The 20814-nt window shown below is 37.6% G+C and overlaps 1 protein-coding gene across 1 annotated transcript in view; it reads right to left on the minus strand.

Moving 5' to 3' along the window:
- Positions 1-19396, minus strand: part of LOC149137787 (sodium-coupled neutral amino acid transporter 7-like) — a 58996-nt gene extending 39600 nt beyond the window's left edge. The window contains exons 1-4 of the mRNA XM_089359506.1: positions 19055-19396; positions 13460-13581; positions 11933-12131; positions 4555-4693 (exon numbers count right to left, since the gene is read on the minus strand). Of these exons, the coding sequence (XP_089215632.1) occupies positions 4555-4693; positions 11933-12131; positions 13460-13581; positions 19055-19250 (656 nt within the window). The 5' untranslated portion in view covers positions 19251-19396. The remainder of the gene's footprint in view (positions 1-4554; positions 4694-11932; positions 12132-13459; positions 13582-19054) is intronic.
- Positions 19397-20814: the final 1418 nt, after the last annotated feature.

Below are 20814 nucleotides of genomic sequence, written 5' to 3' on the forward strand. Positions count from 1 at the left end.
GTAAGCTCGCAAGAAATGAAGCCAGTATGCTCCGATGGATGAGTAATGTCAGTGTGCATATCCGACAGAGTGTAAGTATCTTGAGAGAAAAGTTGAACCTAAGAGGCATCAGTTGTGGTGTGCAAGAGAGACGATTGCGCTGGTATGGACATATGGGGAGAATGGATGAGGATAGCTGTGTGAAAAAGTGCCACACCCTAGCGGTTGAGGGAACCCGTGGAAGAGGCAGGCCCAACAAGACCTGGGTTGAGGTGGTGAAGCATGACCTCCGAACTTTAGGCCTCACCGAGGCAATGACTTCTGACCGAGACCTTTGGAAATATGCTGTGCGTGAGAAGACCCGGCAAGCCAAGTGAGACCAAAATCCAAGGCCTCTGCCAGGGATGTAGCCAGCCCACTTATGCGTAACATTCCTTCTTTGGACACTAAACACTGCTTGCGAAGACCTGTTGAGGCAAGTGAAATCGGAATCGAAATCGAAATCGAACTAAATTTGTAGATTGGCACTCACGCCAACGTCTTCATTGAACACTACACTCGGCTTGTGAAGACCTCCTGGGGCAAGCGAAAGCGAAATCGTGATGGCACCAGTACCAGTAAATCACTAAGAGCACCGTCCGAGCGTGATCGTTGCCAGAGCACCAGCTGTCTGGCTTCCGTGCCGGTGGCACGTTAATAGCACCATTTGAGCGTGACCGTTACCAGCGTCGCCTTCTTGGCATTTGTGCCAGTGGCACGGGAAAAGACATTCGAGCGAGTTCGTTGCCAGTCCCGCTGGACTGGCTCCTGTGCAGGTGGCACGTAAAATACACCATTTCGAGCGTGGCCGTTGCCAGTACCGCCTGACTGGCCTTTGTACCGGTGGCACATAAAAGCACCCACTACACTCTCTGAGTGGTTGGCGTTAGGAAGGGCATCCAGCTGTAGAAACTCTGCCAAATCAGATTAGAGTCTGGTGTAGCCATCTGGTTCACCAGTCCTCAGTCAAATCGTCCAACCCATGCTAGCATGGAAAGCGGACGTTAAACGATGATGATGATGATGATATATATATATATATATATATATATATATATATATACATGTATATGGATACATTTGTGCAGATATATATATGCATGTATGTATGTATATATGTATGTATGCCTGTATATATGTGTGAGTATAGTTTCTTTGTAGTAGATTCAGTATGAAAATGAAACCATTAAAGTGAAAGTATCTGTCATTACAGTATCGAAATGTGATTGTTTTAGTTTTGATACGGAAATAGTTTTCTTTTACTGTCAGTGTTTCTCCTTCCTTTCTTTTTGTATTTATTGTTGAATCGTTCGTAAAGGTCCATAAGAGAAAGTAGGTGTTGAAAGGATTTGTAAAGGTAGTAGAAAGAGAAAATTAGATTTTATTAGGGGAGGAAATGTTAATTTGTGTAGTTTTATGGATATTATTCGTAATTGGGAGTTATTTTGACTGAAAAAATGACGCTGTGACTTAAGTTATGGTATTTAGAATATTAATTCCGATTTTTTCATCCAAGAAATTTGGAATTGTGTAAAAGTATGAATTTTAAACATATACACACTCACAGAGAAATCTGCCTTTTATAGATAAGATATATTCTCTTTCTCTTTTCTCTTTTACTTGTTTCAGTCATTTGACTTCAGCCATGCTGGAGCACCGTCTTTAGTCGAGCAAATCGACCCCAGGACTTATTCTTTGGAAGCCTAGTACTTATTCTATCGGTCTCTTTTGCCGAACCGTTAAGTTACGGGGACGTAAACAGACCACCATCGGTTGTCAAGCGATGTTGGGGAGACAAACACACACACACAAACATATACACACATATATACATATATATATATATATATATATATATATATATATATATATATATATATATATATATATATATATATATATATATATATATACATGTATATATATATATATATATATATATATATATATATATATATATATATATATATATATATACATCTATATATATATATACACGTATATATATATATATATATATATATATATATATATATATATATATACATCTATATATATATATACACGTATATATATATATATGCATATATATATATATATATATATATATATATATATATATATATATATATATATATATATATAAGGATAAACCTCTGTACCTGGCTTCCGTTGACATAGAGAAAGCCTTTGACAGGGTCCCCCGATCCCTTATCTGGTGGTCAATGAGGAAACTTGGGATAGAAGAATGGTTAGTGAGAGCTGTGCGAGCCATGTACAGAGATGCTGCCAGTAAGGTGAGGGTTGGAAATGAGTACAGCAATGAATTCCGGGTAGAGGTAGGGGTCCACCAAGGTTCCGTCCTCAGCCCCCTCTTATTTATCATAGTCCTCCAGGCAATCACAGAGGAGTTCAAGGCAGGTTGCCCCTGGGAGCTTCTCTATGCTGATGACCTTGCCCTAATTGCGGAGTCACTATCAAAACTAGAGGAGAAGTTTCAGGTGTGGAAGCAAGGTCTAGAATTGAAGGGCCTTAGAGTCAACCTAGCTAAAACTAAAATCCTAATAAGTAGGAAGGTAGATAAAACACAAACCCCTTCAGGTAGATGGCCCTGCTCAGTATGTAGAAAAGGAGTAGGTAGTAACTCTATAAGATGTACCCGGTGCAAGCTATGGACACATAAGAGGTGCAGCAACATCAAAGGAAGGTTAACTAGCAAGTTAGTTTTTGTTTGTGGCAGATGTTCAGGTGCAGTGGGGGCTGTGGACAAACAGGAAACAACTTCTATCTCATTCCAGGGTGAAAAACTAGAGGTAGTCGATAGCTTCCGCTATCTGGGCGACCAAGTTAGTGGTGGGGGTGGGTGCGCTGAAAGTGTAGCTGCTAGAATAAGAATAGCCTGGGCAAAGTTTAGAGAGCTCTTACCCCTGCTGGCGACAAAGGGACTCTCACTCAGAGTAAAAGGCAGACTGTATGACGCATGCGTACGAACAGCCATGCTACATGGCAGTGAAACATGGGCTGTAACTGCTGAGGACATACGTAAGCTCGCAAGGAATAAAGCCAGTATGCTCCGTTGGATGTATAATGTCAATGTGAATACCCGTCAGAGTGTAAGTATCTTGAGTGAAAAGCTGAACATTAGAAGCATCAGTTGTGGTGTGCAAGAGAGACGATTGCGCTGGTATGGCCATGTGGTGAGAATGGATGAGGATAGCTGCGTGAAAATGTGCCACACCCTAACAGTTGAGGGAACCCGTGGAAGAGGTAGGCCCAGGAAGACCTGGGCTGAAGTGGTGAGGCAAGACCTTCGTACATTGGGCCTCACCGAGGCGATGACTACTGACCGAGACCTTTGGAAATGTGCTGTGCGTGAGAAGACCCGGCAAGTCAAGTAAGATCGTTGCCAGTGCCCCTGGACTGGTTCTTGTGCGGGTGGCACATGAGATGCACCATTTTGAGCGTGGCCGTTGCCAGTACCGCCTGACTGGCTCCCGTAGGATTTTCGAGCGAAATCGTTGCCAGTGCCCCTGGACTGGCTTGTGCGGGTGGCACATAAAAGACACCATTTCGAGCGTGGCCGTTTTCGTGCGGGTGACACGTAAAAGCACCCACTACACTCTCTGAGTGGTTGGCGTTAGGAAGGGCATCCAGCTGTAGAAACTCTGCCAAATTAGACTGGAGCCTGGTGTTGCCATCCGGTTTCACCAGTCCTCAGTCAAATCGTCCAACCCATGCTAGCATGGAGAGCGGACGTTAAACGATGATGATGATGATATATATATATATATATATATATATATATATATATATATATATATATATATATATATATATCTTCTTTTAGCTTTCGCCTACCAAATCCACTCAAAAGGCTTTGGTCGGCCCGAGGCAAAAGTAGAAGACACTTGCCCAAGGTGCCACGCAGTTGGACTGAACCCGGAACCATGTTGTATACAAATAATAAAATATTATTAATCTTTACAACTACCAAAATTAACTGTATTATTTTAATATTATCATAGTTCTATCTGAATACGTAAATGTTTTCTATATTTTTTTTTCTCTCTAGTTCAATCATCGTTGATACTACTAATTACGAGAGCGTTCGAAATAGGGTTGCGATCCGTGGGTAGTTTATAACAAATGTGTTTTCTGTAACATAAAACGTATGGTCTTAGCATTAGATATTTCCGTTCCAATCCCTTGTTTTTAGTTTTATTTTAAACATATACCTCGATTTTTAACTATTTTCAGAATAGCAGTGCAAAATGTTTGTTACAGACATTGCAGGCTTCAATGCAATTTGTATTATATCGCAGAATTAGGAGTTAGGTTATAGTTATTATTGACTTCTTGCGTTTTATAGTAGATAAATTAAGTTCGGCCACAGATCTATGGAGCTTGTTTGTCCAGGGTAAAAATTAGCCCAATTAATATTTGTAAATGGGACTCCTGAATCGTTTTTTGCCATAAATCAACAACAATAATCTTTATCCAAGAAATATATATGAAATGAGAGTATATTGTACTAACCTGAAATATGTCATAGAGCTAATAAATTTTTGAAAACATATTGGAAAGATGATTATCATAAAAACTGTTGTTATAAACTCTCTTCCTATATACCATTCATGATGATTGCAGTAAAAGTTACGGTTGATGAAAATGATAACTGAAACAAAACAAAAGGAAAGTTTTTAAAGAAAGGTAAGTTGGTTAAACATGACATTTTTTCCGAGATTAACTGTTTTGATAGCACGCCGGACATTTTGTCCGACTTTACGTTCTAAGTTCAATAACCGCCGAAGTCAACTTTGTCTTTCATCCTTTTGGAGTCGATAAAATAAATAGCAATTAAACACTGGAGTCTATGTAATCGACTTAATCCTTCCTCCAAAAGTGCTGGCCATGTTTCAAAAGTTGAAACCAATATTAAGTTACTGTTCTTCGTTCTGTTATATTTATGTATATAGTGCGTGTGTTTATTTGGCAAAATAAATAAATAAATAACATGATCATCTCGATATACAACAATATATATATACTCTTTTACTTGTTTCAGTCATTTGACTGCAGTCATGCTGGAGCACCATCTTTTAGTTGAGCAAATCGATCCCAGGACTTATTCTTTGGAAGCCTAGTACTTATTCTATCGGTCTCTTTTGCCGAACCGCTAAGTTACGGGGACGTAAACACACCACCATCGGTTGTCAAGCGATGTTGGGGGGACAAACACACACACACACACACATATATATATATATATATACACATAAATACGGTGGGCTTTTTTCAGTTTCCGTCTACCAAATCCACTCATAAGGCTTTGGTCGGCCCGAGGCTATAGTAGAAGACTCTTGCCCAAGGTGCCACGCAGTAGGAATGAACTCGGAACCATGTGGCTGGTAAGCTAGCTACTTACCACAAAGCCACTCCTATCTATCTATCTATCTATCTATCTATCTATCTATATATATATATATATATATATATATATATATATATATATATATATATATATATATATATATATATATATATATATATATATATATATATATATATATATATATATATATATATATATATATATATATATATATCTGTAAATAATTGATACGTATTATTTACAGATGAATTCCTCTATTTACACAATATCGAGGTCTCTTTCTTTCTTTTGTTGTCTTACCTTTTCATATATATAATATATATATATATATATATATATATATATAGATAGATAGATAGATAGATAGATACAGTGTACCCCCGCCTATTCGCGGTCCAGGTTATTCGCAGAACGAATAATTGTTCGCAGAATTATAAATATTGTCTGCAATTTTTTATGACTTCTTTCTTGGCAATCTTTCTCTCTCTCTCTCTCTCTCTCTCTCTCACTTATTGTTATTATTATTATTATTATCATTATTATCATCATCATCATCATCATCATCATCATCATCATCATCATCATCATCATCATCATCATCATCATCATCATCATCATCACCATCACCATCATTATTATTATTATCATTATTACTATTATTATTATTATTATTATAGAGATTACTGTATCTAGTGGTAATACAAACTAATTTTTTCAAAACCATGATTATTTTTAATTTCTGCTTAATCTCCCATTCGTGGTCTGCACATATTAGACGCAAGGAAGATCATTTTTATACGTTTTTTTTGAGAAACAAATGCATCCACTTGCTATCTCGAGTGTTTTGTTGAGTGCTGCTTTTTTTGCAGCATGTTATTAAAGCCCTAAGAAGCCACCCAAATGCCCTACACCTTCTAAGGCTTCTGGCAGTGAACCTAAACGCCAGAAAAATGTTATGACGTTCCATGAGAAGGTACAACTGCTGGATATGTTCCAGGACTGTAAATATTATGCTGCAATAAGTCGCTGTTATGATGTCAACGAAAGCACCACACGCCACATTAAGAAGAACTTGGTAGGGATCAGGTCTACCGTAGCAGTAAATTTCTGTGAAAGTGCCAAAAAGATAACGACAGTGAGAAATAAGCACTTGGTCACGATAGAATCTACCTTGGCATTGTGGATCAGCAACTGCAAGAAGAAAAACATTCTGTTGAGTGGTAACATCATCCGCTAGAAAGCGCGGAAATTATACCAGCAGTTCGACAGAGGAGACGGAGCAGAAAGCATCGAAGAACCGCAACCAAGACCATTGACAGCACCGGAGCCCAAAGATTTTCAAGCCAGTAAGGGATGGTTTGACAGTTTCCAGAAACGGTTTAAAATAAAGTGTGTTTCCCTGCATGTTGAGACAGCATCAGCGGACAAAGAAGCCGCCGAGAAGTACCTTGAGACATTCAAGCAGATCATCGAGGACAAGAGATACAAGACGGAACAGGTTTTCAACATTGATAAGATTGGCTTGTTCTGGAAGAAGATGCCTTCTAGAACGTACATCATGAAGGACGAAACCAGAGCCCCAGGATTTAAGGCACAGAAGGATAGAGTGACGCTAATTATGTGTGGCAATGCTGATGGCTTCATGATGAAACCAGGACTTATCTACAAGTCCGCGAACTCCAGGGCCTTCAAAAATAAGAATAAAAACATGCTGCCTGTCTACTGGATGCACAACCCCAAGGCCTGGATTACCAAAAGTCTAACTTTGAATTGGTTCCCCCAATGCTTCATCTCTCAAGCCAAGGAGTGCCTCCAGAACGTTTGCACGGAATTCAAAGTGTTTCTTGTTATGGATAATGCTTGTGGTCACTCTTTGGATCTGAAACACGAGGGAGTCCAAGTCGAGTTCCTCCCTGCTAACACCACGTCCCTCATCCAGCCTATGGATCAAGGCGTGATCCGTGCCCTCAAGGCACTTTACATTCGGAACTGTCTCCAACACCTTGTGGACGCAATGGATACGGACGTGAATTTCAAGTGAAAGGAGTACTGGCATAACGATCGCAACGTGCCTGTCAGTCATCCACGCTGCTCTTAAAGACAGGAAAAAAGAAACCCTCATCGCATGCTGGAAGAAGGTGTGGCCAGAGTGTGTCCAGGACTACGAGGGCTTCTCACCTGAAGATATTCAGCACGAGGCTGTCAAGAATGCGGTGAAATTGGCAAAGGTACTTGGAGGCGAAGGTTTTGACGACTTCACACAAGATGAAGTCAATAATCTCGTCGATGACCACTCTAAAACCATGACAGACGAAGATTTGCTGAACTTAACTAAGTTTGCCAGCGAAGAGGAGGAAGAAGCGTCAGAAACAGCGGAGAGGAGGATGAGGTGGGCATGACAATCGAACGTCCGAACTTTTAAGGACCGCAAAGGAATCGCAAGGGAAGGCGGAAGCATGGGATCCCCATATGGTTCGGTCTCTCCAATTTAAAAATACTATCGATGCTGTCATGCAGACATATAAAACTCTCCTCACCACCATGAAGAAATGATGACAGCAAATTCCCATCATATTGTTCCTCAAGCCCACCAAGAAAACCTAGCAGGAAATATGACATCCCCTAAAACACTTGAAGAAGATGTGTCCCCTGAAGAGTTTTAAATCTTCTTTGCTGTGCAGCCATTACCTTCATTATTTTCATCATCCGCTTAAATCAATATCATTCATTATTGATGAATAACCGTATATTTGTCCGTCAAAAAGTCCGTTTTTTGTGTTTTGTTTATGTTCCTGTTCCTTTTTTGTCCACGTTTTTTGACGTCCTGTACCCGGATATGCATCTATATATACATGTAGATGTAGGTATGTACATATATGTATGTAAACATGCATATGCTTATATATCAAACATGAACAAGCAAGAAAAAACAACAACGCAAAAACGTGGAATAAATACAGTGTTATTGGACGCTCAGGAAAGGAAAGAAAAAAAAGAGGATCTTACGTTTCGAGCAGAGCTCTTCATCAGAAATATAGAAAAAGTCCAAAGAAGGGAAGACGGAAAAAGAAAATTGCCAACGATACATACGCGGTCACATATTGAAATGACCGGAAGAGAATAGGTGAAGAAAAAGTTCTTTCAAAGACGAGAGTGCAAGAGAAGGAAGTATTTATGGGTATGTGCATGCGTGCAGGTCTCGTGTACGTGCATGTGTGTGTAGCTGTGACTGTTTATGTATGTGTGCTTGGACTTAGTATCGTTTAAGGTCATAGGAAGAACTTATAGTAAGAATTTTGGTAGGAGTGGCTGTCTGTTGTGTGTCTACCTACACATGTGCGAAGGAGAATGGTCAGTAGAAAGGTACTGGTAGTTTGAAGTATGTGAGTGTGCGTGTATGTATATGTAGTGTGTGTGTGTGTGTGTATGTATGTATGTGTATACGTGTGAGGTGTCTGTGGTGTAATTGTACGTTACTCTGTGGGTGTGCGTGCGTGTGCGTGCTTGTATGTGCGTGTATGTGCGTGTATGTGTGTACATGTATCTATAATTGTGTGCGTGTATGTATGAGTGTGTGCTGTGTGTGTATGAGCGGTATGTGTGGGTTCATTTGCGTGTGCGTGTATGTGTGTGTATATATGTGTGTGTATATATGTGTGTGAGTGTACGTGCGTGTGTACATGTGTGTATATGTGAGTGTGCATTTTGTGTGTGTGCATGTGTGTGTGGGTGTGTATGTGTATGTGCGTGTCGTTGTGCGTGCGTGTGTATGTGTGCGCGTGTGTATGTGTTTGCGTGTGTGCGTGTGTGCGTATGCCGGTATGTATACATGTATGTGTGGGGTTGTGAGTGTCAGGTATGTGTGCATTCGTGTGCGTGCATATGTGTGCGCATCTGTATGTGTGCGTGCGTGTGTATGTGCGTCTATATGTGTATGTGTATGTGTGTGCGTGCATGTGTGTATATATTCGATATGTGTGCATTCGTGTGCGTGTGTGCGTGCGTATGTGTGCGTATGTGTGTGCGTGCGTGTGTGTGTGTGTGCGTCTATATGTGTATGTGTGTGTGTGCGTGTATGTATATATTGTGTGTGTATGTATATGTATGTGTGTGGATGCGGGTGTGTATACGTGTATGTGTGGGGTTGTGAGTGTTAGGTATGTATGCATTCGTGTGCATGCGTATGTGTGCACATGTGTGTGTGTGTGTGTGCGTCTATATGTGTATGCGTATGTAAGTGTTGTGTGCGTGTATGTATATATTGTGTGTGTATGTATATGTATGTGTGTATGTAAGTTTGTATATGCATGTGTGCGTGGGTTGTGTGTGCGGAGGGGTTGTTTGTGGGGTTTGTGTAAGCGTATATGTGCGTTCCTGTATGTATGTGCGTGTACTTACGTGTGTGCGTGTGTGCGTGTATGTGTATGTGTTTGTGATCATGTGTGTGTAATTGTGTGCGAGTCTGTATGAGTGTGTATTGTGTGTTGGAGGTATATGTGCGTACATGTATGTGTATGTACGTGTGTATATGTGCGTATGTGCGTGTGTATATGTGCGTGTGTGTGTATGTGCTTGTGTGCATGTGTGTATGTGCGTGCGTGTGTATATGTGTGTGAACGTGGAGACATGTGTCGGGATATGTGTGCGTTTTGTTGCGTGTTTGCGCGTGTGCTTGAGTTTGTATGCGTATGTGGTTGTCTGTAGGTGTGTACGTTTGTGTGTGTGTGTGTGTGTGTGTGTGTGTGTGTGTGTGTGTATAGGTATGTGTGTCTGTGTGTGCGTGGGGTTGTGTGGGTTAAGTATCTGTGCATTCCTGTGCGTGTGTATCACACTTAGATCAAGTTAATGGTTGCTACATCGCCAGCATCTTCATAGGATCTTCAGAGAACCTACCCATAGCCGCAATGAACTTTGCAAAAATCTCTGATCTCAATCTATCTTCCAATAAGTAATAATGATTTCAAATTTTGGCACAAGGCCATTAGTTTTTAGGGGAATGAGATTAGAGGATTACATATCTGCCCAATGCTCAACCGGTGCTTACATTCTAGACCTGAAAGGCTGAAAGGTAAAATCGACCTCGACGGAATTTGAACTCAGGACGTAAAGGATGGGAAGAAATGTTGCTATGTATTTTGTCTAGCATGCACATGATTCAGCGAGCTCACCGCGGTAAAGATTCTGTTAGCTCCTGTCTGATTAGTAATAACGGTTTCAAATTTTGGCACAAGGCCTGCAATTCCAGAGGAGGTCTATGTTGGTTACTAGCACTACGAGAATTATAGCAATTATTCACGAGTCTTAACTTAGTGCTCAATTGGTACATATTTTATAGGCACAAGGCCTGAAACTTGAGGGGAGGAGCCTAGTCGATTATATCACTCCAGTGCGTAACTGGTATTTATTTTATTGACCCCTAAAGAATCAAAGGCAATGTCGACCTCGGCGGAATTTGAACTCAGAACGTAAAGACGGACGAAATTCCGCTAAGTATTTTGCCCGGCATGCTAAAGATTCTGCCAGTTTACCGCCTTCCTCTGATTAGCAATAATGAATGTAAAAACTATTGATAATAAATGGATGGTTATGTATGATAATGAATCCGAAGAAACATATATAGAAATATAACATACTATGACTCACAACTCAGAGTCAAAAAATATCCTTCAGATGACACTTTCAACGTAACAGCTAGCTCTGCAAAACTCCCGTAACACATTCTTAAACTCATTCTTTATGTATTTATAATCCAATGAAAAAACCCAATACACGCTCTATCAAAATATATACCCAATACCGTAATATTTGAATAACCGTTAAATCCTACAGCGGGGGAAAAGAAAACGCCGTCGAGCTCTTACCCTTTCTCTCCGTTTATACTTCAACTTTCGGAGAAAAAATAAAAATGGTTCAATGCCTTTCTGTATCTACCTCAATTCTTATAAATAATTTGATATTCAACATCACCCTGAAAAGAATCAGCTTAGATCGAAATAGGTATGAGATTCAAATTTTATGATTTTATTATCTACAGAGTTAATGCAAAATGCATTAAAAACGAATCTGCGGTTAAACTGAAATTATTGTTTCAAAGAAACTAAATATGAAATGGAATTTCTGCACCCACTCCTTCATAAAGTAAAAGAGTCGGTCCAATGGCGGTTGATTTAATTTTCATTTTCATTTTCATGTTCGATCGTATGTGATTCCCGCTTTAATCATGTGTGCATAACTGGAATATTCCTGTAGCGACGGCTTTATAAGAAGCCGATTTTGTCTCGATTAAGCCGAAGACAATTCGGTCGTCCCTCGTTTCAGTCGTAGACAATTCTCCTCTCAAGCTGTTCTCATAGCTCTATACTCAAGCCAACGCGATTTTCCTGATAGCTATTTTCACTGCTATATATTTGATGCTGTCAAATTTATTAAGATTTAAAGTTTCATTGGAAATAGAAATTATACCACTCAATGATTTGTTCAGTATATATAAAAAAATGCATATAAATTATAATTTTTACTTACATTCTTCTATTTGGTCCCCAATCAATACTATTAAACTGGTGCAGTAAAAATATAGACTAACAAAGATAACTACAGATGACAACGTACGATATTTCTCTCCGTAGAAATCAAACACAATATCTTGAAGACTTGATCTTTGGGTTTTATCGGTGGTATATGCCACAATTAACATTGAAATTAACGAAAGACCACCAAGAATCTGAAATGAAATGATAAAAGAAAAATAGGAATTTATAAACATAGAGATGTGATATTCTTTTGTTTCAACATTCATCATCCTTAAACTTGTAAGTTCGTTATCTTAATAGTACAGTCTCTTTAACCATGTAATCTCATACTGTGTTGTCATATCTGCATTCTATTCAGTGCAATGTGACAAATTGATATCACAATAAGATAATATCTAAGTATTTGTTTGGGTCAAATATCTATAGACATTGCAGTTATTTAGCAGAGAAACATTTTAAAGTTTGCTATATATATTTAGATACAGTAAAAATGATTTAAAAAATAACTGCCTCAAACTACAACGGATAGGCTCTACGTGGTCACGCGTCCTTATTAGAAAAGTAGCTTAGTCTTCACTTAATCATATTCTACCAAATTAAATAAGGAGATAATGTTTTGGATACTGTAGCCCTACATATTTCTAAAAGACGAGGAGATCGCGACTGAAATGTTACTGGTGCCTTTTTAGCAAACCGTCTGCCTGGACATTTATACTTCAGCGTGAAGTCTATCACGTTAACTCTAACGGTAAGCCGTAACTGTAACCCAAAACTCTAACTATAACTTAAAAACCCTGACCCTGATCCCTAACCCTAATCCAAGACCCTAACACAACCCAAAACCCTAACCCATTCCTAACTCAGATCAGGTCATTTGACAATCTGGATTAAAAATACTGCGGTAGATCGCACGCAAAAGTAGCAATATGGCATTAATCTAATCCTAGATTTGTTCGAGCTGGGCTGAAATGGGAGTAAGCAATAACTGCATAAAGACACGCCAATGAGTATGACCCTACGCAGTCGGTCACCTTTCTCAAACCACACCAACACTCTTTAACAGAAAAGCTTCGGTGTAAAATAGTCCTATCTTTAAAACAGAATGTTTGTCGATTGATGAGGATAACATTGAAATTTAACTTAGTTCATAAATATGCATTAACCAGTATGATTGTGATCTCTTAAAGATTTCAAGATTAGAAAGTAGGTAATTGTTATATCCTTTCTTAAGTGTATTAATGCCAAAGGATGAGATATAAATTGAACTGGCGATCAAATATTTTGATTGTCGGTTCAGTTGCATCTCTGCACCACAAATGCATGAATAAAATACGCAAACAGCTCACTGATATGATATACAGGGTGGGTGTCTCATAATAATGGAGCACATTTTGAACGCAAGTAAATAGAACTGCAACAAGCACAGATATTAAGGAAAGTGTATAATAGCAGATCATTCCCCCCCCCCCCATTATTATGACCTTGTATTTATACACGAAGAAACGGAAAATATACTTACGCAATGAATGCTGATAGCTATCGCTAAATTGTCTACATTTTGATATGCTTCAGGAAGATTTATTATACCAATACCTACTGTTGCATTGAGTAAAAGGAAACCAGCAGTAACGTTCGTAGATTCTGCAACAAATACACAATACAGTAAATGCTGAGAAAAAGGCAATTACTTTTATTGATCATATCATGTGGAAAGGCATAAAGCAATTCTGAAATCAGTGTTTATATATATAGCAGACATATTTCGTCTTTCGAATGGAAATTTCTCCTACAACAAGTAAATATGGTTTATATTCCATAGGATAGAAGAATAATTGTGGTTATGGAGTTAATTCGAACTACATGCGATCGACCACTGTGTCATACCTTGCGCGACTGTGGTCTACCATAGATTATATCCAACAAATACCGTATGTAAAATTAGGTAGGCGGAAACTGCGTCGAAGCGAATTACGTATGTATGTATGTATGTATGTATGTATTTTCTCTTTCTCTTTTTAAATAGAATAAATTTTCACTGGTCCCTTACTTTGTAACAAGGGAGTGAAGGAAAGCAGCATATTTTACACACCATCCTTTAAATATTAGGAGGGTCTTGCAGATTTTTATAGTCCCAGATATCATGATCATTTGTAGTGTATGATATAAGGAGTTGTGTTCACTCACCAAAATCCTAAGTTTAGCCATTTTTTGCTCCAGACCGGTCGTTCCAATAATAATAGGTATCAACCTGAAACTGTATTTTGAGTATTGGATTTGCAAACTCATTATCAATGGTAATGACATCTGGGTCTAGAGGCCAACTGATTTCCAGAACAAAACAAATGTTTTCCTTGTGGTCTCACACAACAATATATGACTTGTGTTTTAACTTGGTTGTTATTTTAATTTTTAAGTTTCATCAATATTCCTGTTTTGACCCATCGGTCACAATATGCTCAATTTCATCTATAGGTGATTTCTGCTTTGCTATCCTGTTACAGACTGTTCTGGCCACTACATCATGCCTTTTGAGAAGATAATATCTGATAACACATTCTCCTGTAGTTGGCAATAACATGATTGATGTCTTCAGCCTTTATCTTTCACATTTGTTGTCAGTCATTTGTTATCTCTCAACGATTTTTGTCTTTAAATGCTGTAGGTTCTTGGTGGGAATCTCATGTTGTTATACTACATGGAAGTAGCCTTCGAAGTGTGATGTCATAAACTTGTCAGTACTCCATGCTAAGCTTTTGACATGATAACTCCTTTCTATGGTTGTGTTTTTCAAGCCAAGTACTCATGTGCTATCTTCATAGTGAATCGGTCCCTTTTTTTATTCTGTTCTTATAAATAGACTTTACCTACGCGCCTTGGGAGAGATATGTATCAGTTGTTATTCCATATCTCAAGTTCATTATCTAGTTCAACATTATGGGTTTCGCGGTCACAAACTTGGGAAAGATAGTTACTGGCCTCGTTCTTCTGTTGGAGTTGTTATTTCAGTGTCAAAATACGTGCTTCATATGACATTAATACAGATTTGAGACACGGCCACCATCCTTGCGTAGGAAGCATAACCTGTCTCCATTTTCCTTAATGTTCAAGTTTCCTGTAACACTGAGCAGTTTACGAGTTCGAACATCTATCTCATTGAGTGCTTCTACTGACCAGTTCAGAAGACCAGACGTAGGCGTGGGAACAGGCATTGCAGAGGTGTTGTGGGCAATATGCTTTTTGTCAGCTGAGTATTCTAGGTCCTCTCCTTATTTATGGGTCCATTATGTCTGACATTCTCATCTTGACCAAGATACATATAATTGTCACATGACTACAAAGGTTGTATTGTCAAGCCGTTCATTTTTAGGTTTTCAGAAGAGGGCACAACTTTTCCACGTCTTATTGTCAAATATACACATTTGAACTCACAAATTTCTTGCCAATGTCGGTAGAAAATTGTGCTGTGCAGTCCAGTTGGTTTTTTTTTTTTTTTTTTGAGTAGTTGGTATTTGTCCAATATAACTTCAGGTTGTCAATAAAGACAATACGGGAAATACTTCTGGATCCACTTCTAAGGTAACTATGCTTTGTGAACAGGTATGATAGACAGCTTAACGAGAGGACGAAGGGAAACACCAACAGACTATCACCCTGACAGATTCCTTTTTGGTAGCGAATGCTATCCAACTCGATTTGCTCCTTATCACTCTTAAGGGTCAAAGTGGTTGTAGCACTTTGGCTAACTGTAAAACTCTTAAGGGTCACTAGTGGTTGTAGCACTTTGGCTGACTGTAAAACCCAAATAATCCACCCATGTGGTGTACTATCAAAAACCTTCTGGTAATCCAGTCATATTATAGTTAATTCCTTGCGATTTTTATTGTTTTTCCCTGGATCATTTTGTTGCTTAATTGCTGCTGTATACACCCATACACCTCTTATCCTCTAGCATGCTCAGGCCTTACAATGATGTTAAGGCTATTGGGCGGTAATGTTTAGCAAAGATAGTGTGGCTATTTTGGGAGGATGAGGAGAGTAGTTGCAATTGATAACCAATGGATCAGTTCTTGTGTCCTTGATCCTTTCTCCTTACGACTGTACGAGATCTCGCAGATAAAACGTGAAATTCTTCAACCAGGAACCCATTATGAGATCTGGGTCTGGAGATTTTCTGTTTGACATTTTTGTAAAACTGCTTCCAGTATTTCACCGTCTATTTTATATTGTTTTTACTTGTCATGCTGGCAGTAGTCCTGCTGCAGTTCTTTTAACCATATACTCGCTTGTTGAATTACCGTAATTCCTCGAGTATAGTCCATCCTTGAGTATAATACGCAGGGGATTTTTAGGAGGCTGTACCTCTGAAAAACCTAAACCTTGTGTATAATACGATCACTTCTCTAACTTGAGTCTAGGAGGTCTATATAACGTCCTTAGTTTGTAAACATATATACGGTAACGTCCTTTATTATTATTGTATATATAACATAATGCAAACGTGTAGCTTTTTGTGCCCTTTGTTTGCAGAAAATAAAGAAATAACAGTAATAACGTCAGTGAAAAATAAATATTAAGTAAATTGCCTTTACATATTTATCACTATCAGTTAGAAAAGCAAAAGCAAAAACATTTATTCAAATCTTTCAACTTCAACGTCACTTTCAGCATCAAATTTGTTCCTCCGTAAACAAACACTTCCGCGTATGCGTAATACAATAATGGTGATGTTCTTAACTGTTATACGGGTATGTAAATATGTTTGTAAATTGTTTTTGTTACATGTTATTCTGTGTTCTGAATACTTTTATTTTAATAAATGTTGCTTATTGCAAGTTATGGATGATTCTTTTATGACTTCATTGCTTTCAGGCTTAGCTTAAGGTATTTTCGCACTCGACATCACAAAATGCGTCTGAATAAACATTGCCGGACAGCAAAGAGAGACTCGGACATTGCTTAGAAAATATTTTTCATTTTTAACCTCGTATATAGTACGCACTAGGGATTTTGACCTTTAAATTTTGGGGAATAAAATGCGGATTATACTCGTGGATTTACGGTAATCATTTATCTCTCATACAAATCTCCAGTAGCCCTTAACCTGATCTTTTGTTGGGGTATCTTTTCCAGAGACTGAGCCCTTTTTGCACTGAAGATGCGATAAACTGACTTTGCATCCCGAGCAAATAATTTATTGAGCATTTGCCGTTTCTATGCTGCAAATTTATATTTTGGTTTTTCAGCTGAAACCATGAGTTTCAGCTGGTGCAGTTTGGAGTTTAGGTTTTCGAATCCTGTATCACTAAATCACCCCTCTAGTTTTTTTTTTTTTTTTCTGAGCTCTTTCTGATGCCGTATCAAGTTGTTCTCTGTATTACATTTTATAACTAAAACAATCTGTGAGATACGTTTTCGCAGAAATAAAATTTTATTCTTTAAGTACATACCGATGCTCCTTCAGGCTTTCCACTTCAATCTCGATCGCGTGGTCTCAGCTCTTTGCTATACGTTAGTAACATAATAGCTGAGATATATGTCAAAGCATTAATAGTTTTGTAGGTTGTTTTCATATATAACTGGACAGTGTGACCTTCGGATATTTGTTTACTATTTCGTTTACTGCCTCTAATTCTAATTTACTTGGTTCTTTACTTATACCTGGAGTTGTATGGCCTGTCATTTAAATTAAGGTCATGGACCTGTTGAAATATATCATTTAAGATCTGTACAGTATAGGTATAGATTTCAGCTATTATTGTTGGTGCATGCATAGACATGGCGCCTTCATTATCAGACGTACAGGCATAAACGACTGTTTAAAAATGCCGTTCTGAACGTTTCCTTCCATAGTTATGCGACTCATCCAGCCTAAATGAATATCTGTCATAAATGAGAGGAACTTCTTTTTTGTACCAACTGAATTGAAAAGATTTTTTCTTACTAAAGATTTTCGTTTCATCTAATGATCCATCAGATTATTTAGAAAAGAAGATGAATTTTCCAATATATATTTGGGAAAACCTTTGGGTATTTTAAGATTCGGTATAAAATGAAATATATGGTGAAAAAGAGGATTTATAAATTTAGGATCTTTCTGAATTGACGGGCACCACTTGTTTTCTTAACAAAACACTTTCAAACTTGGGATACTGGTAGAATGTGTCATATAAAACATCTTTTTCTCTTAGCCTTCTTAACAAAAATTTATATATTGCAAGTTATTTCATGTTAAAGTTGTCGTATTTCTGTAATTTCAACCAACCACTGACGTCTATTCGGCTGAATACAGTTACTGCTGTTTTTGTAAACAATAATTTTTGCCGGTGTCAAGATCCCATGACACCGTTAGAATATGTTGTTTACATTCCACGGCAGTAATTGTTTTCACCTCAATAGACGTCAGTGATTGGTTGAAATTACCGAAATACGGCAATTTTTCACATGAAAAAGTTCGAATACAAAATTTTTTATCTGTTCTATAACACAAAATATACAAGTATACGAAGTTTGAAAGTGTTTCGGTACCAAAAACACTACATAAAACATAAATGAAAAGTGGTGCCCGTCAATTCAGAATGATCCGAAAAGACTTTTTCTTACTAAAGATTTTCGTTTCATTAGATTATTTAGAAAAGATGAATTTACCAATATATATTTGGGAAAACGTGTGGGTAATTTAAGATTCGGTATAAAATGAAATATATGGTGAAAAAGAGGATTTATAAATTTACTTTGCAGATGTTAAAAGAACAACACAAATATAAAAACGAAAAAACTGGGAACTACCATATTTTATGTTCAATAAAGAGACAGAAAGAGAAGAAGAGAAAGCGAGGTGGAGAATAAGAATGAGGAGGAGGAGTAAAAGAAGAAAAGATGAAGTGGAAGGAGGAAGACGAGGAGAGGAAGGACGAGAAGAGGAAGACGAGGAAAAGAAGTGAGGACGAGAAGGGGGTAATGTAAGAAAAGGAAGACGACGACAACAACAACAATGACGCCGATGACGACGACGACGACGACGACTTAGAAAAGATATTCTGTGATCTGTTCATATGTTTGATGGGATAGTTCCGTATCACAAATGTTATTACAAACATTAATTAAGATAGTTTACCTGCATCATTTTTTGCTTCTCTTGTGTTAATGGAGACACTGTTACTGGAACTGGAATCATCATTTGTTGTACTGATGGAACTATTATTACAAGCATTCAAATCCTTATCTACTGAACGGTAAAAGTTACTCTGCTCATTGAAACCAGAATTGCGCACCTTTTCACTATTATGTAAAATGTGCGACTTTTCCGACATAATTATGTTGTTTCCAATATGATAAGTTTTTTTTTTTGCCAATAGTTAGTGTATATAGACAAATGCTCCTAGATACACTCAAATTTTGTATGATTTAAGAGAAGTATGCAACGTGTATAAAAGTTACAAAGTAAATGACATACTGTAGAAAACTGAGAATTACAATCCTATATATAGACATTTAGAAAATTTATTTTCCATTGTTAGTCAAAATGCATTAAGTACCTTAGCATTAAAAAATTAATATCATAAATTAAAATCATTTCAATGCTTTTACAACTTGTAGTGAATCATTTGTTTAACAAATAAATGTTTTAGCTCTACATTATAAGATATCGATTATCTCTCCGTTGTTTACCTGGTTCATATTATTTAACTGCAGTTTTTTATGAATATAGATCAAGTTCCACTAAATTAAAACTCATGCAAATAATTGGCATTAAATGTCGTCAGTAATCTTGTGCTGTGTTACAGAATGCCGCTTAATGTATCCAGCGTTATTGTATTCATTTTGATCTTCATGTGTCACTTTTTTCGTTATAACAGTGTTCTCAGTTTAGGATCTATTTCAAAACGGGGGCACCAGTTTTCATTTATGTTTTATGTAGTGTTTTTGGTACCGAAAGACTTTCAAACTTCGTATACTTATCTATTTTGTGTTATAGAACAGAAAAAAAATTTTGTATTCGAATTTATTTCATGTAAAAAATTGTCTTATTTCGATAATTTCTACTAATCACTGACGTCTATTCAGTTGAAAACAGTTAGCGCTGTAACGGTGTATATCGTATTAATCCCCCAACCCTAACCCTAACCCTAACTAGACTGTTAACCCTAACCTTAACCCTAAAACTAACCCTAACTCTAGAATCCGAACTCTAAAATTGTTACACACATAGATACGCACAGCGTAATTTATTATATAAACAATATATGCGTATAAATTACGATTAAACCGGATGAAATATGTCACAGGGAATAACATTTGGATCTATTTCAAAACGGGGGCACCAGTATTTTCTTAACGAAACACTAACGAAACACTTTGAAACTTGGGACACTGGTAGAATGTGTCATATAAAACATCTTTTACTCTTAGTCTTCTTAACAAAAAAAAACGTACATCGCAAGTTATTCCATGTTAAAATTGTCGTATTTCTGTAATTTCAACCAATCACTGACGTCTATTCAGCTGAATAGAGTTACTGCTGGGCGGTCATAAAAATGTTAGGATCTATTTCAAAACGGGGGCACCAGTTATCATTTATGTTTTATGTAGTGTTTTTGGTACCGAAAGACTTTCAAACTTCGTATACTTATCTATTTTGTGTTATAGAACAGAAAAAAAATTTTGTATTCGAATTTATTTCATGTAAAAAATTGTCTTATTTCGATAATTTCTACTAATCACTGACGTCTATTCAGTTGAAAACAGTTAGCGCTGTAACGGTGTATATCGTATTAATTCCCTAACCCTAACCCTAACCCTAACTAGACTGTTAACCCTAACCCTAACCCTAAAACTAACCCTAACTCTAGAATCCGAACTCTAAGATTGTTACAC

The sequence above is a fragment of the Octopus bimaculoides genome, chromosome 1 (genome assembly GCF_046866305.1).
Source record: "Octopus bimaculoides isolate indiv1 chromosome 1, ASM4686630v1, whole genome shotgun sequence".
Taxonomy (NCBI): Eukaryota; Metazoa; Mollusca; class Cephalopoda; order Octopoda; family Octopodidae; genus Octopus; species Octopus bimaculoides.